The sequence below is a fragment of the Petromyzon marinus genome, chromosome 11 (assembly GCF_048934315.1).
Source record: "Petromyzon marinus isolate PM22_M1 ecotype Great Lakes invasive population chromosome 11, UKy_Petmar_22M1.pri1.0, whole genome shotgun sequence".
Lineage (NCBI taxonomy): Eukaryota > Metazoa > Chordata > Hyperoartia > Petromyzontiformes > Petromyzontidae > Petromyzon > Petromyzon marinus.
The window spans coordinates 7,778,427-7,796,201 of record NC_133677.1 but is presented as its reverse complement, the minus strand read 5'-3'; the positions used below and the strand labels follow the sequence as shown (position 1 = coordinate 7,796,201).

General features: G+C 47.4%; 1 protein-coding gene across 4 annotated transcripts; it reads left to right on the top strand.

The window, feature by feature from the left end:
• The first annotated feature begins 1,498 nt into the window (after positions 1–1,498).
• CEP55 (centrosomal protein 55) lies at positions 1,499–14,372 on the top strand. 4 transcript variants are annotated; one of them, XM_076066345.1, is made up of 11 exons: positions 1,538–1,618; positions 2,088–2,393; positions 2,806–3,257; positions 3,642–3,902; positions 5,139–5,216; positions 5,661–5,784; positions 7,141–7,542; positions 8,748–9,070; positions 11,440–11,511; positions 12,579–12,683; positions 12,920–14,372. In XM_076066345.1, the coding sequence occupies exons 3-11, from the start codon at positions 2,991–2,993 to the stop codon at positions 13,172–13,174; spliced, it is 1,887 nt and encodes a 628-aa protein (XP_075922460.1). In that variant the 5' UTR covers positions 1,538–1,618; positions 2,088–2,393; positions 2,806–2,990; the 3' UTR covers positions 13,175–14,372. The 4 variants fall into 4 exon arrangements, with proteins under 4 accessions (XP_032808024.1, XP_032808022.1, XP_032808025.1 ...); XM_032952133.2 differs by lacking the exon at positions 2,088–2,393 and having other exon boundaries at positions 1,499–1,618; positions 3,642–3,863; XM_032952131.2 differs by lacking the exon at positions 2,088–2,393 and having other exon boundaries at positions 1,499–1,618.
• The last annotated feature ends 3,403 nt before the right edge of the window (positions 14,373–17,775 follow it).

Here is a 17,775-nt window from a genome sequence, read left to right as displayed (position 1 = left end):
ATGACCATCGTCACCAGCAGTAGTAGTAGCATCAGCAACATCTGAACGAAACAAACCATGCAAACTAAACTATTTTAATTGACCAGGTGAGGCCCCACTGAGCTACTGCTGTGTAGATCTCCTATCAGACAGGCGACGTGGCCATCACAATGATAGCAGCTCCACCACGTGGCTGATGTCATCATCATCACCACGTGGACATTCACAGCAGCAGCCAAATCCTCTGAACGCATAGAGACTCATAGAGACCCACAGAGACCCATAGAGCAGCAGCCAAATCCTCTGAACGCATAGAGACTTATAGAGACCCACAGAGACCCATAGAGCAGCAGCCAAATCCTCTGAACGCATAGAGACTCATAGAGACCCACAGAGACCCATAGAGCAGCAGCCAAATCCTCTGAACGCATAGAGACTCATAGAGACCCACAGAGACCCATAGAGCAGCAGCCAAATCCTCTGAACGCATAGAGACTCAAAGAGACCCACAGATACCCATAGAGCAGCAGCCAAATCCTCTGAACGCATAGAGACTCAAAGAGACCCACAGATACCCATAGAGCAGCAGCCAAATCCTCTGAACGCATAGAGACTCATAGAGACCCACAGAGACCCATAGAGCAGCAGCCAAATCCTCTGAACGCATAAAGACTCAAAGAGACCCACAGATACCCATAGAGCAGCAGCCAAATCCTCTGAACGCATAGAGACTCATAGAGACCCACAGAGACCCATAGAGTAGCAGCCAAATCCTCTGAACACGTGGTGGTGGTCACGTTGATTCTAAATGTGGAGGGGAAAACCGGAGGACCCGGAGACATCCACACGGTGACCACCATGGGGAGAGACAGAGAGAGACAGAGACAGACTGACAGAGAGACAGAGAGAGACAGAGAGAGACAGAGACAGACAGACAGAGACACAGACAGAGACACAGACAGAGACAGAGAGAGAAACGTCGTACGCTATTATGTAATTTTATTATTTCTTATTTCTACGTGACTTTACCAAAAAACCAAAGAGTAAGTAGAACGTGTTGTCTATATTTATTTAAAGTTGCGTATTTTGATGTGACGTCAATTTTCTCAAACCCCCCCTCGTCACAAATGTCAGACCCCTCCCCCCCCCTGGGAGCGTGACGTCATTTATGGATGGCCCCTTACGTTAGAAAACATTTTCATACGTCATCACGTATCGCCGTAATACGTCATCGCGCAGTATTACGTCATCGCAGATCGCGCGCGTCATCGCGCAGTAACGCGCGACGTCACGTCGCGTTGCGTCTGGCTGATTGCACCCGTCATCTCGGCGACGTCGAAGCGTAACGCCGGTGACGTCATTACGTTTGTGGCGAAAACTCCGCGGAGATTCCCCCACCGCCGTTACGAGTCGACGTCACGGCGTTTTTTTTTTGCGGCGTCATGACGAACGTTCGGTATGACGTCAATACGCTTGTCGGCGGGACCTCTGCAGAGGTTTTCCCCCCGCCCCCACCGCGGTTACGCGTTGACGTCACGACGTTTTATTTTTTTACGGCGGATGACGTCAGCGCGTCGCAGCGGCGTAACCGCCAGGATTTGAAAAAAGCCGGAACGACTTCGCCTCTCTGCCTCGCCGCGTAAGTCTGAACTCGGCGACCACTTGTTCATGTATAGTCGATTCCCTTGTTGTTGTTATGTTATGACTATGAACGTTGTAATTATTGCAGTTATGTAAACACGATTTTGAGTTGTCGAGAGCCACCGAGTACGCGATGTAGCTACAGGGCGCAATGGCCGTGAATAAGGGCAGTCGCCCGAAACGTTGCCGATTTTTTTTTATACACGGTATATTTTAAGGCCATCTTGTTGCCGTTTGCTGACGAGTGTGTTGATTTGTATTCTTGTGTTGTGCATCACTGCCAACGCAGCAGCATCCGCCAAATAACGTGTGATCTTGCTTAACACGTCCGCTTTCGCGACCACTTATCCACAATAGCCCAAAACATCTTCATTATGGATAATGTGTGATCTGTTACGAGTCCCTGCCTTTAACATACCCGTCAATCCATACGGTTTACCCCGTATTCCTGTGATGGGACTTTGTAGGATGAACGTTGGGATTTATAAGGTCACGGGGTGACCTCTGAATTGGTCTGTAATAAGGTAGGGCACTGACAAGGGGTTGACAGGTTTGTGTATAGTAGTGTATAGTAGTGTCAACCCATACGGTTTACCCCGTATTCTTGTACAGGGAAATTGAGTTTTTAGGTCTATACAGCGTACAGCCGTTTCAACACGGATAAAGATGTTTTTGTTTGTATGTTTGTGTTTCTCCCATGTGATGGGACTTTGTAGGTTGAACGTTGAGATTTATAAGGTCACGGGGTGACCTCTGAATTGGTCTGTAATAAGGTAGGGCACTGACAAGGGGTTGACAGGTGAACTTTAACCAAACGCACCCGACCTCGCCAAGCTAAGCAGTTGTTGAGCCCGGACAATGCTTGGATGGGCCACCACCAAGCACAGCGGGTCAATTGGTTTATAGCCTGCGTGTTGGGGCAGCAGAGGGCAACATACAAAATATTGTACCAGCACTGACCAGCGTGGTGAAGTATGGCCCGATAATAACCCCTTTCGCGACCGACACGATATTTGGGGTGGCTCTCATCCTAGCAGTGGATTGACTAACGGGCCGTTACATGTATATTGAGTGATTTAAAGAATGTAAATATTGGACCGTGCTATATTATTGATTCAACAACTACTGTACAGTATAATTGCTACCACTTGCGTGAAATCTTAACGTGTTTTTTTCTCTTTACAGGGGACACGAATGTGTCGATTTCACACAACGGTGGCATCTTCAATAATACGAGTGGTTTTAGCTTAATATAAATTCAATTCGTGGTGTTAAAAAACAACATACTGTTGAATACATATTTAATTCATTCTCCAGCTTGGTGACAGGACAGTAGTCATTTCAGGCATAAACCGCCACTTGGGAGTGCAATGTCCTCCGGGAAGACAACAGAGAAAGGAGCCGGTGTGACCAAGAGAGTTGCCCCTCTGGCTCCTGGTGGGAATGCCAAGGGCATTCTCCCAGGGCAGGGCCGACCGGTGCCTGCCAATAGATCCCCCTCAAAGCCACATCCCAGCTGCTCCTCCTCCTCCATGGACCTACTGCAGAAGGAGAACGCTGCCATGAAGAAGACCATCGTGGATATGAATAAGGCCAAAGGGAAGATGATGGACCCAGAGAGAAATGCCTTGCTGCAGGTATTTCACGTTGGGGTGAACATCTGGAATTCTTTATAGAAACAATTTTGTCACCAATGCCATGGACCATGTGGTAGTTTAGAAGGATGAGACTCCCGATGACAACATATTGATACACCCAAGTGTGTGTGTAGCTCAAACACCTTTTCTTAAACAGCTGTCTAATTGAATAGTGCATCTGGAGTAATTGCGCAATGAACCTGGTGCCCTTAGATTGATTAATGGCCATGGATAAGTAATATTGATGTTTAAAAATTTTGCATCAGTGGCTTATGGTAATACCTGAAAGAGTTGTCACATTTCACCAAACCCCTCTTCCCCCCCGCTCCCATTACCGACCATTGAGAGTTGATTGTAGTCGTTTGTTGGCTGTGTGTTGTCCAGAAAATCCTCTCGCTGGAGACGCTGAAAGTGAAGCAGGAGCAGCAGCTGTCTGAAAAGGCCGCGGAAACGACGCGGCTGCGCGGCGAGGTGGCATTGTTGCACGATGCCAAGTTGAAGGACCAGCGCGGAGAGGCAAACCACCAGGAAGCCGTCATCAGGTCCCAGCGCCAGCAGGTGGAGGTGCTAGGGCAGCAGCTGGAGACGATGACGCGGCGTTGCCAGGTGCTGGAGAGTGCCTCCAGAGCCACGGTCGGCATGACGGTGCGTGCACGCGGCATGGGTGGCGCACGGGCGAGTTATTTGACTTTGGTTGATAGGAATGTGAAACTGTTTATTAGTTCAAATCTAGTATACGCCGCTCATGTTGTATGTGCGAGAGCTCAATATGTGGGTATTGTTCAAATTATATATAAATGATATTTTTTATCTCTAATGTTAAAAAAATCATGCACCCAAGAGGTAGCGATGCAATTGGCTATTGTGCGGATGAAAGATGGATTGTTGCATTGCAAGACTGTGTCAGGAGACTTGAGGATCATCCAGCAGGAGCTAGGACATGGCCTGATATGCTAATGTTACTTTTAGGTTTATGGAGCAAACAAAACTGTACAACCGTGAAGGTAAAATACAATTTTGAGTTTTGAATCAAATTACGACTCCCAAATTATGCCAATTCACCAAGTGACAATTTTATGCAATTTGGATTGTGTAAAGCAGGGGTGGGGAACCTTTTTTCTGCCAAGGGCCATTTGGATATTTATAACATCATTCGCGGGCCATACAAAATTATCAACTTAAAACTTAGCCTGTTATATTTGGTTAAACATTTAATTAACTCGCCCCTGATGTGATGACTGGAACTGCTTCTCTTTGGTGAGGCGGTTGAAGTTAGCCGGTATTGATGATGTTGCTACTCGCAACTGCTTTTCCAGGTTGGCTCCTAGATTTATTTAATTTCGAGTCCCCCCTGCGGTTGCCTTGGCAGGGCCAGACCAAATGATTTCGCGGGCCTTTTATGGCCCGCGGGCCGCACGTTCCCCACCCCTGGTGTAAAGCATCCAAATGTGACTGCATCTCAAGACAGTGTACAACAAAGAGAAGCTTAAGCATTGAGACCATTTGGGAAAGTGAGTGAAGGGGCAAAGAGGGGAAAGGGGACGTTTTTATGGTAAGGCCAGAATGTAGAGAAATCAGGAGATCGAATCAATCATAGGTAGAAGGTTTTAAGTCTGGAACTAAAAAATGCACCTCCAAAGAATCGGAGGTGCACGCATCAAGAGGGATGAAATTGCCGCCCAAAGGTGTAGTAGCAGGGAAGGAGTAACCTCTAATTGGAGTAGAGGTTGATGGGAGGTTTCGACAGAAGACAACATTTCTTGTCTAGAACATCACCGAAGTGGCATTACACTTTCAGACACAGCCATTATCTTTTTACGTGTATACATTGTTTTGCTTATGTTGACCGCGGAACGTAAAAACTTGTGGTTATCCCAACAGGCAGCTGCAATGGAAGGAGGGATCATAAAGCCGAATGCACCTGTCGACATGGAAGGAGTGGAAGAACGTCTGAATGACGTGCGTGTAAAACATTGTGCGCAATTTCAGTGGCAGGCACTGGGCGGCGCCAGATTAACACCGCAGCGGTCACAAAGCAGTGAACGCTTCTTCTCTCCTCTGCATCATCATCATTAGACCTCCTTTGCCAGTACCAAAATATAATAATAGGGTTTTTCTCCTTTTTTCTGGTAACAAAACTGAAACCTTTTACAAGGAATCATGTGTGCATTAACCACGATACTTGTGGTCAAAATGCAAACAAAAAATACACTAAGGACAATGCATATATTATTAGTGTGTTTTTTGTTTGCATTTTGACCACAAGTATTGTGGTTAATGCACACATGATTCCTTGTAAAAGGTTTCAGTTTTGTTGCCAGAAAAAAGGGGAAAAACCTTATTATTACACTCCTCTGCATCTTTGTTGCTGCCACTTTACGGGTACGATTTTCTGTGCTGCAGGCACTGGAAAAGAACCGGCGGTGGTTGGTGTACGACAATCAGAGGGAAGCCTACGTCTGCGGTCTTCACATGCGAATTTCTCAGTTGGAACAGCAACTCGCCGAGATGCTCAATAATGCGCAAGGTAAAGGCAGAGTCGGCCATCATTCAGACAATTGTAGTGTTTGACTTTACGCGGACAACTTCTGTCTTTCTTCGAACACCGCTTTATTTACAACGTTCAACATGTCCTCCACACTCCACAGTATCCTGGTCACCACGGCTCGCTCACCGTGCTCCGCTCGTCTCGCTCACCACCTTTGTCTTCCCACTATCACGTCACTTGCTTCGCACTCAGCGACTCCCCGTCCAGCAACTCCGCACACAGCGTCTTCAGCTCCGTTACCGCTACGCTCTCTCCACTGCTGGCTATTCTCCTGAGCTCCTCCACACACAGCGTCTTCGCACACAGCGACTTCGCACACTCCGCACACAGCATCTTCAACTTCGCTATCGCTACGCTCACTCCACTGCTAACTACTTCGTCTTGCTTCACACTCTGTTCCAACTCCGTTTCCCACTCTGTTTCCAAGCTCTGTTTCCAAACTCTGCTTCCAAACTCTGCTTCCAAACTCCACGTCTTCCTCGCCCAGCTCCCAACTCCAACTCTCCGCTCTCTGTGTCTCCCCCAATTTATCCCCATTCTCATTATCGCTAATTAATTGGCCCGCGTGCCTCCGCACGCTTCGCGTCCTCAAACACCTGCCTTTCTCCAGACATCCCGACGCCTCCTCGCTCTTTACAACAGCCACAGCCAATCACCGCCGTTGCTGATCCTCTGGCTTAATTGGCCCGACCGTTACCTCACCAGCCCAGCCTTTGCACCTGGCTGTCCTAACACGACCCACACTGTTTTCGCCTTCTCCACAGGCTGACCCCAGATAACCCACACTGTCCGTGTGATCATGCAATCGCGCAGTTTCCACAACACACCTTCATACTCCACTACACAAGGCATTTATGGAACTTGGCATAATTTATAAAGTATAAGACATGGCGATACGAAGTTGTACAAATAAGTTATTTGAATCAAATTTAACAGGTTTTTATTAGAAGTCCATTAAATTACTATGCTGCCATGGCAAGATGTTAACTACCTAACCTGGTATGCAGGAGGTCGTGGGTTCGATCCTGATCCTGACGCCTATATATTTGAGGTTTGCAAGTTCTCCCCGTGGTCGTGTGGATTTTTCTCCGGGTCCTCCGGTTTTTCCCTCCACATTTACAAACATGCGTTTCGAGTATTTGGCTGCTGTAAATTTCTACATGATAAGCCACTGTGTTGCGCTATCATTTGTGGCCAGGTCGTGTCTGAAAAAGAGCCACATAGCTCAGTGGGCCCTACCTGGTAAAATAGAACTATATTTTTTCGACTTATATTTGTCCATCGCTGCGCTCACAAGTGGAGCCACCCCGGCTCGCCTCACGCGCACACACGCAGGCACTGTGACGGAGGAGAAGCAGGGGCACTTTGACCGGCTGTTGCTGCGGGCGCGCACCGACCTGGACGGGCAGCGAGCCGCTCGCGCGCGCGCCGAGTCGGAGCTGGAGCTTGCGCGGCAACAGCAGGAGACGGAGCGCGAGGCTGCGACGGAGGCTCGCGCCGAGCTGGAACGGGAGCGCCAACAGTGGGAGGCGGAGCGCAGCGCGCACGACGGCGAGCGCGAGCAGACGGCGCTCCTGAAGCAGAGGCTGGAGGGGGAGAAGGGCAACGTGGGGCGGCTCCAGGCGGAGCTGTCGCTCGTGCGGCAGCGCTTCGAGGCGGAGCAGAGCGCGTGCGGGCGGCTCCGGGCGGAGCTGGGACAGTTGCACAAGCGGATAGAGAGCGAGGTCAAACAAGCAGGTGCAGAGGGGGGCTCCGTGTTCAGGCAGTGCTGCCGGCAATGCGTCGCATCAACCTGTTTGTGTCTAACATGCAGTGCACGGACGACTTGATGGACTGACTTACAGAGTCCGATCCTCCCGACGTACAAATCTCACTTGATGTGTGATGTTTCAAGCTTATCCCGTTGTCTGTCATTGCATCATGTCAGCCTTTTTGTGTGATTATATCTCCTGTTGGTTAGGCACATTTATAGTCCTACATGTCTGCACTTATAGTTGGTAAATCTTGTACTTCTGGGGGTCAAATCGGTGTTTTTATTCCATCGAGTCAAACTTGTGTAGCTTAAATATGAAGTGGGTTGTGTATGTCGGTGCATCATATCAGTCTTATATGCAAGTACATCCTATTCACCCTTTGTGAATGTCATCAAGTCAGTTATGTAAACTGTCCAATGATAAAATAACTACCACTTTTTGGGGGAAGGCCAACAGTGGTTGTCCTATAGATAGACTCTCTCCCGCCATGGGAAAGTGGAATTTCAACCGTGGTTCAGGGTTGTCAAAAGGAGAAAAGCACCTCCTTAAGACGCATTTGAGCATGAAATCACTTGGACTTTTGACTTGACTTTATTGTATGGTTCTAGATTTGAAGCTTTCGTGACTGCAAGGATCCATACTCTTTGGTTCTATTCGGTAAAGTCACGTAGGTGTGACTTTACCGAATAGAACCAAAGAGTATTTATTGTATGGTGTATGAATTCATAATTTTCAAGTTTATTCATATCAATCAATACATCTTTGAACCAAGTTAGTGCTCATTGAGACAAACGTCTCTTTTCAAGGAGATCTGCCCTGCAATTATATATTGCGATATGCTTATACGCAATGTTTAATAAGGGACATATCTATTAGCTTTAATCCGTGGCGTCTGTTCACTTGATGAAAAATCAGAACCAGCTTTACCGTTTCTGGCAATAAAACAGATGTTAAGATGTGTAGTTATTGCAGACTTTATGCCTTTGTAATAAGTGTCTATTCGGTGTTTGAACATCTGAACGCCTCTTGTTTTAGTGTCAGAAAGGGTCGAGCCTTTTCTTATTTTTTCATGATTTTGATACTGCCGTGAAAAAAGTCCCATAGATATGTCTACTCACTTCACGGTTTGCCGAACGTCGTGCGATGATACCGCCGCCTCTGCTGCCCGCTGCCGTCGAAATCGCGCAGAGGTGGCGCTGGAGTGGGAGCGTCGGCGCTTGCTGGAGGTGACGGCGAGTCTGGACGCGGAGAAGAAACGTGTGGCGGAGCTGTCGGCGCGGCTCAAGTCGGAGCAGGAGGCGGCGAGGGGGCGCGAGGAAGAGCGGCGCCGGGCGGAGGCGGTGGCGCGGAAAGGGGACAGCGAACGCAAGCGCGCCGAGGAGGAGCGGCGCGCAGCCGAGGAGGAGCGGCGGAGGATGGCAGAGACGGCGCTCGGGCTGAAGAACGAGCTGGAGCGGTACCGCGCCCTCTACGAGGAGAAGTTTCAGAACGCGGCGGATTACTGCGCTCAGGTAAGACGATCGTTCCACGCGACGGTGCGCATATTAGCGACATGGGGAGGGCATGGTCTAGTAATTAATGGGCATATAACCACACGTTGATTCGTTGATGAAAATACATTTTTATGCACGTGATACATGCATCAAGTAATGAGTGTGAGAACTGATTATTTATGATCGATAATAATCACGTCCACCGCGGAGATGGCGCGATATGCAGGTCAGGTGCTGGTTGGATTGTTGCATCGCAGGACCAACCATGAGATGACTGGCTTCGGGGGATCATAATTATTGTCAACGTCATAAATGTATATTGCTACGTGATCAGATGTTTGCATTGCTTCAGAAGCTCCAAGGGGTGTTATTTAGGCAGCTGCTTTGAAGTATTTAATATGATAGATATTTTAGTTTTTTGTGCCAAAGAAGTTCAGCATATTAGGAAGCCACTGTAGCTGTGCACTTTTAAATCTATATTGAAAACTCATTTCTTTAGAACTGCTTTTTATGTTTAGTTTGTTGTCCTTCCCCCCACACCTCCGATTAGCACGGTTGGCTACGTGCAGTGTAAAACAGTTTCAACATACGTGTGAGAGCCGTGGTGCAGTGGTTAGTGATTTGTACTGTGAACATAGCCAACTGTGTTCAATCCCCGGCCACCAACATGAGTGGCAAGTATGTAATACCTGAACCAGTGCTGGACCAACCTAAATCCTCCCCCCCCCCCTTCATCTAACATGCACTGACCTATGTGATGAAGTAAAGTCAAACAATCGCTATGGGGATGCCTCCATGCAGCAAAATGATGAACATAAATTCAGTGAAGGATGAGTTGCTAACATTTCAATGATCAGGTACAAACTTCATAAAACTTGAGTATTATATACAGTGGTGCATATTTTGGAGATAATACATTTTACACAACGTAATTTGACTGATGGGTAGTTTGCCATTTAACAGCAAGCAAAGGGCTCACACAAACGGCTGTTGTTTCGTATCCAGTTTCTAAATAGGAATGCCTTTCTCCCTAGAGTATCTACAAGGACTGTTTTCAATAACATGTAGTTTGGTTTATTGCACAACCAGCTCCAGCCTCTTCATTCAGAGCAAAGCTATTTCGTGCTGTGATGGGTTAAACAACACCCAACTCCAGTAAAAGAGGCATGTGGGTCAAATGTAAAATTCTGCAATCGTGAGACTTGCTGTGCTATAGGGCTTCTTGCCACATGCATTTTTTTCTCCCTATAATAGTTTACTTCCAAGAAATAAAGTATATAATACACACAAGATGCAACATTATCACGCAAACTTTGCAGCTAATGTTGCTGTGATTTATAATCATTTCCAATAGAAGAGCTGCACATCTAGCATACTGCTGCTAAAAAGCGTTTCCAAAGCTCAAGCAGCAGCGAGGTTTTTTTCCACCGGTTATGGATCAGTTGTTTGACAGGAACAGTCTCATGGGAGAAGTACACAGTTGCATAACTACTGAATGGAATATGATATATACCAAAAAAGAAGTGTTATTTTTGGAAAAGTGAAAAAGTTCTGTTTTTACCTTCCCATATATATAATGAGATTGTGCCGTCGGCAGCATGTCACGAGATTAAGAAGTTGTGCAGTGACAAGGCTGAGCCCGTCAAGTTATTCAACTTTAGAACCTGGTTTCGTCATGAGTGACTGCCCGTATGTAAACCCGAGATCTTATCAGTGCTGGGACCCCTAAGCTACCTGACCAGCTATTGAAAATGTGTTTTTTTAAGAACTTCATCCATATTTATTTCAAATAATTCACCATTCAAAGGGCAGCATACCGTCACTAATATTTATTTCAGCACATGTTTTCAATCTTCACAAGAATGGCACAAGCAGTGTATTGTTGGTGCAATGGACTAATTTGCCCCACAGTATTAGGAAAGAGTAATATTTCACAATGGTATGAAGCCTTATGATATTAATACTAATGTTATTAACGCTCACGTTGGTACACTGATTATAAATTAAAAACTGTCAAATTTCAAATCTTACTGACACAATGTGATGAGATGTGTTGCCTAGTTCAATTTTATGTTTTACATTGCAGAAAGCATTCGCCTTAAATTTTCAGCAAGGATTATGGATGTAATCCTCAGTTAAAATTGATTTGCGGTGGTCTTTGTATAGCCATTGTGTCATGCACCACCACTCCACTCACTTCAATGAATTAATTTAAATTTGCGTATGCTGTATGTGCCTGAATGATAGGTACCGTGTAGCTGCTATAAATGCTTCGTTACTCTACAGGAGAGAGAAAAAAACCTTTGTCAATTTCAACATTGACAACGAGTGAATATGTTCTGTGTAATATTGCCATGTGTGTTTAAACACATCTGTTTTGTCTATAGGTGCAGTTACTTAAGAAAGTGTTAAACCAGAGAGACAAAGAAGATGCAAGGCTTGCCTTGCTGGAGGAAGAGGTATGTATGTTGGTTGAAACATTTTACAGGTACAGTTAATTTCATTTATTTTCTTATTTATCCACCTTTATGTGGACTTTCAAATGAACTTCTTGCAACTCTTCATTACCGATTTAAGTACTTTTTTACTTGTGAAAATGGGAACAATCGTCTGTAATGTGGTTAACATCGCTTTTGCACCTCTGCATTTTGCTGCCAAATTAACTTACCAACCTAATGTGAGTTGTTTGCCAGTCGTAACGTCTCAAACTGCACGTTAGCCTATCTTTTGTTTGCAGAGGTGTAAAGATGAGATTCCAAGCAAACATCAAGCAATAACATTGTTCTGGTGTAACCCACCCCAATGAAATGCAAACAGTCAGTAAGCGTGTAACGCAGTTGAAAAACAAGAGCCCGTTTCCATGAACAAAGTGACTGAGACATGATGTCTGCTGAAACACTCACACATGTCTCAAATGACCACGATGCTGCTGGAAAATTATTAATCTGCAATACAGTATAGGCAAGTCGAAATGCATTGATTCGTCGATGAAAATCGAATCTTACACTCATGATACTGCATTCGATGGATTATTTACGATTCATGCAAATACTAACGCTTCATTTAGGCTAAAATCATAGCTAAGGAAACAGAACTATTGAGATACAAAATTAAAAATAAGTCATTCACGATAAACATTATTCTCAAATAAAATTGCTACCATGATGCATGACAAGTCATTGAATCGCTGGGTAGCGGCATGAGAGTGAATTGTTACACGCGTAGCAATTGCGCGTGACTGCTGTTTCAACGGGGCCTGCACTGGAGGGGTAGTGTAGTGGTTGTTCGCGCACTAAACTATGAATTATATTTCCGGTCATGGCTATAATCACCAATAAGTTCTATTTGAACAAGTCCTGGTTCCCCTCTTCGCCAATTCACACTGATCAGTGTAGTCAAATATTGTCAACCCCCACGGGTGACATGGCATAGGGTTTCCTTCATCCAGCAGTGGATTGGCACGGAAGTGCAACTTATTATTCAAGCAAGGCCCAGGTGATGTGGCGTGGCTTGTGCATTTCTGCAGGTGAGGAGCGGCCAAGGAGACCGGATAAGACTTGAGGGGGGACTCAATAAGGTGCTGAGGGAGCTGCGACGTGCGAGGGACCGCAGCCGTCACCTCGAGGCTGAGGTCTGCATCATCACTTTGAGTAGTCACCTTACCTTGCATACTGTGGGGAGTGTGGCTGCTACCGCGTTCAGTGCTCATTCACTCACACGTCCACCGTGAGTTTGTTAATGCTGGGTTGTCATTCACTACGTTCACGTTGTAGCCCAGTGCACTGGAAATTTATACTTTTCAATCACATTTTTCACTGTGAAGCAAGACAAGCGCATCCCCTGAACGACCGGCACTTAACCTTGCAGATCGCCAGCCTGCCGAAGGGACTGCGGAACCTCTGTCAGGTCGAGCAGCCATGCCACCCTCATTTGGACGACGACGATATACCGCAGCTGCTGACGCGGGAGCCACGTCAGTCTCCAAGAGACCTGCGCGCCGTCCGTCACTCAAACAGCGACTTGCTGGAGGAAAGCCTGCTCGAATGTCCCAACTGCAGCGCCGAGTACCCCGTATCCCGTCACCGGGATCTCCTCAATCATCTGGACATCTGCTGCCAGTAGTGGGAGGACTTGCCTCGACAGGATACGAAAGGGCCTTGTTTGAAAGCCATGGGCGCCAACGCGTCCCACTCCAGGCGTGTGTTTCTCAAATTAATGTCTCGTGAGGTTATGAGCAGTTATGTTTAAGTAATTTATGTGTTGTCGGAAATGCTCTTCTTTTGCTTTGGTTTTTCGTGATGCCTCATTTTTAAGTTCCTTTATTTTATTGCGAGCGCCACAATGTGTTGCCTGCTGAGCTTGTACGCAATACCTTGACCAAGAGAAATAAATAGAAACGCCCTTGCATAATGAAACCAAAAATGAAAGACCAGGGAGCAGAACGTTTGAATGGCATATGGACATTGTACTTACACCACTGGAAAATGTTAAAAGACGTTTTTAATTGAATAGTTTCCCATTAGTAATTGTTGAGTGAACAAACCCTTAATAGTCAAAATGAAAATTCTCAAATGTGACCGTTGGACAATGCCATTTGAGATGGTAGCTAGTGGCATTAACTTTTATTGTTAAAAGTAAACCTTTTTTTTTTTAAGATTATAGGTGTAGAAGCCTGAGCCTTAGAAACCCCAAAATATACCAAGTGAGTTAGTAAGTGGAAGGAGTCGGCTGGTGTTTTTTCCACACTGCGTTATAAGCACGTCAACCTAAGTTCGATTCCTGGGCCGCGGCTAACAGCGTGACGTGTATGGCCAAACAAACCCCACAATCGACACTGCCGTGAAGAGGCCTTCAGCAGTGGAACTGCTGAATGACTTGATCAATTATACCTGAATTTGTTCTTCAGTTGAGACAACAAAAGTGGTATTCTTACTATTATGTGGGTCCTGATTGACATCGCACCATCTGGACTCAATATTCACAATACAGCTTGGGAGGTTTTCATATACAATTAATTAGGATAACATCGTATACTGTACATGAGAAATTGGATGGCTGACAGTTTGAAACCCCCTGTTGACGTGTGATTGCAGTTTGTATGGTATCTATTTTCCTTTTGTTCAAATTCCTGCAAGATAGCAAAACGACATTAGATAATACTGCTTAGCTTTTCTTACTCAAAAATTGCAACAACTTCCTCAACTTGCACTCATGACATGACCTGTTTTTATGATATAACCCATATTAAATGTATACACTTTTTTTTTAAAGAATGTTATTTTTATTCAAATGAAGGGAGTTATGTTTTGCCAAAATAAATTTTAAAAAACTGGCTCTGGAATTGTGATTTTTTTTAATATACATGAATTTGTAAAGTGCTTCAACCTGTGCATTTTGTTCTCTACATGAGTTACACAATTTAATGCAATTGTAGTGGGTCCAACTGAGTCGCAAGACGTTTCTTTTAGAGGCAACACCTTTATTTGTAACACCGTAACACAAAGGGGTAACTGCCCCTTTACCAGACTACAGCGAGTTACTGCTACGAAGGATTCGATCCCTCACACGGGTCTCCGACCACGTGGTTGCCTCATAGGACGGAGAGCTTCAGCCTGAGACGGAGAGCTTCCCGCTTGTAGGTGTTGAGCTTCCCGCTTGTAGGTGTTGAGCTTCCCGCTTGTAGAATGCAGCGACCCCGGTCCCTCTCAGGGACCCGCCTTATATCCCTCTCCGGTCGGGGCCGCTCCGCCCTTGGCCTCGCCTGCCTTTCCGAACATTCTCGTTCCCTCTCGAACCTTCTCAAGAGCTCTCTCCGGACACGTGATCACTTATTAGTCCCCCCCACCTGGGGCCCCCTGTGTGGACATTCCTGATCACGTGTCTACGGGTCAACCAGAGTGCCACGGCCCGGGGCAACCCTGCCCCTGGGCTGACACCCCCTCCTCGGGGGAAGCCTCCACCACACGCTGTGCGTGGTGCCCGCACTGTCCCAGCGCTCGCCAAGCCCCGCTAGGGCTGGTGTTACACACAGCCACCCACACGGTGCTGTCCATGCTAGGGCTGGTGCTACACACAGCCACCCACACGGTGCTGTCCACGCTAGGGCTGGTGTTACACACAGCCACCCACACGGTGCTGTCCACGCTAGGGCTGGTACTACACACAGCCACCCACACGGTGCTGTCCATGCTAGGGCTGGTGCTACACACAGCCACCCACACGGTGCTGTCTACGCTAGGGCTGGTGTCACACACAGCCACCCACACGGTGCTGTCCACGCTAGGGCTGGTGCTACACACAGCCACCCACACGGTGCTGTCCACGCTAGGGCTGGTGTTACACACAGCCACACACACGGTGCTGTCCACGCTAGGGCTGGTGTCACACACAGCCACCCACACGGTGCTGTCCACGCTAGGGCTGGTACTACACACAGCCACCCACACGGTGCTGTCCACGCTAGGGCTGGTGTTACACACAGCCACACACACGGTGCTGTCCACGCTAGGGCTGGTGTCACACACAGCCACCCACACGGTGCTGTCCCCGCTAGGGCTGGTGTTACACACAGCCACACACACGGTGCTGTCCACGCTAGGGCTGGTGTTACACAGCCACCCACACGGTGCTGTCCACGCTAGGGCTGGTGTTACACAGCCACCCACACGGTGCTGTCCCCGCTAGGGCTGGTGCTACACACAGCCACCCACACGGTGCTGTCCCCGCTAGGGCTGGTGTTACACACAGCCACCCACACGGTGCTGTCTACGCTAGGGCTGGTGTTACACACAGCCACCCACACGGTGCTGTCCACGCTAGGGCTGGTGTTACACAGCCACCCACACGGTGCTGTCCACGCTAGGGCTGGTGTTACACACAGCCACCCACACGGTGCTGTCCACGCTAGGGCTGGTGTTACACACAGCCACCCGCACGGTGCTGTCCACGCTAGGGCTGGTGTTACACACAGCCACCCACACGGTGCTGTCCCCGCTAGGGCTGGTGTTACACACAGCCACCCACACGGTGCTGTCCCCGCTAGGGCTGGTGTTACACACAGCCACCCACACGGTGCTGTCCCCGCTAGGGCTGGTGTTACACACAGCCACCCACACGGTGCTGTCCCCGCTAGGGCTGGTGTCACACACAGCCACCCACACGGTGCTGTCCCCGCTAGGGCTGGTGTTACACACAGCCACCCACACGGTGTTGTCCCTGCTAGGGCTGGTGCTACACACAGCCACCCACACGGTGCTGTCCCCGCTAGGGCTGGTGTTACACACAGCCACCCACACGGTGCTGTCTACGCTAGGGCTGGTGTTACACACAGCCACCCACACGGTGCTGTCCACGCTAGGGCTGGTGTTACACACAGCCACCCTCACGGTGCTGTCCACGCTAGGGCTGGTACTACACACAGCCACCCACACGGTGCTGTCCACGCTAGGGCTGGTGTTACACACAGCCACCCACACGGTGCTGTCCACGCTAGGGCTGGTGTTACACACAGCCACCCTCACGGTGCTGTCCACGCTAGGGCTGGTGTTACACACAGCCACCCTCACGGTGCTGTCCACGCTAGGGCTGGTGTCACACACAGCCACCCACACGGTGCTGTCCACGATGTAGGAACATCGAACGACACGACCCTTACGGGCCGGCACCATACACTGACATCCCCGATGTCACTACACAAGTATAAAAAACTTGAGGCGCTGTATTAAATATGTTTGTATACTCTTTGGTTCTTTCGATAAAGTCACGTAGGTAGAAAAAAATATTATCACGACGTTTCGATCGCAACGCAAGCAATCGCCCTCAGGCATATTGCTTGCGTTGCGATCGAAATGTGATCAATTGTTTTTTTCTATTTACGTGACTTTACCGAAAGAACCAAAGAGTATGGATTCCTGCAGTCACGAAAGCTTCACATCAAGATTAAATATGTTTGTTTAATTATTGTGTGCTTTGGACATTGGCATATTCTGTTAAGTCTACATTTACAGCCCCTTTGTGAATCCACTGCTGGACAAGCGCCTCCGGTGTCGTGTGGATCGTGGACGTTGTTTGATCATACTTTACGATGATCAAGAGTTGGTGAAGGCAGAGAACATAAGAGTACAATACAACAATGCATTTTGCTCGACTGCCGTCTTGATCACCAACAGCACAGCATGCATTGTGCTCACACATGAAAAGTTTAATCCATGATCAACTCTGCTTTAGCTTCTGAGATTTTTTTACGAGATGTGGAATTTTTCAGGCGATCTGGTCATTGGCTGTTGACAATAATATGCAACAATTTAAATTGCACAACATATATTTAATTATACATTTACTTTGTGTTTTTTTCATATATAAATGCAGTCTTTGAGCTGGCCACGGCAGTAAAGTAATTTTAGAGCAAGCTTCTACACTGTTGACGGTGCACGAAAGTTTTGATGTAAGTCGTATATATTTTTTTCCCACCTGCACAATTAAGCGATCAATGTGTCACCTCAACATTGCCCCCTTTGAAGTAAACATGCACGCCAGATTATTACTGGGAAACTAAAATATATCAATACTGATTGCAGATACTCTTTGTAGTGGCTTATATTAGTCCCGCAGTAATGGCATACAACGTTATTATTACATGCCTGCATGTTGGTACCTGCATAGGCTGTGCAAACGTCAGCATTTTTCTTAATCGCGTGGTTGGGCGGTGATTTCAAAGTTTCAGA

Bases quoted from the DNA above. Each gene is read 5' to 3' on its own strand.
- CEP55 (XM_032952131.2), top strand. From the start codon at position 2,991: ATGTCCTCCGGGAAGACAACAGAGAAAGGAGCCGGTGTGACCAAGAGA. The intron at 3,258-3,641 runs GTATTTCACGTT...TGTGTTGTCCAG, and splicing joins AGAGAAATGCCTTGCTGCAG to AAAATCCTCTCGCTGGAGAC. The intron at 12,684-12,919 runs GTCTGCATCATC...TTAACCTTGCAG, and splicing joins GCCGTCACCTCGAGGCTGAG to ATCGCCAGCCTGCCGAAGGG.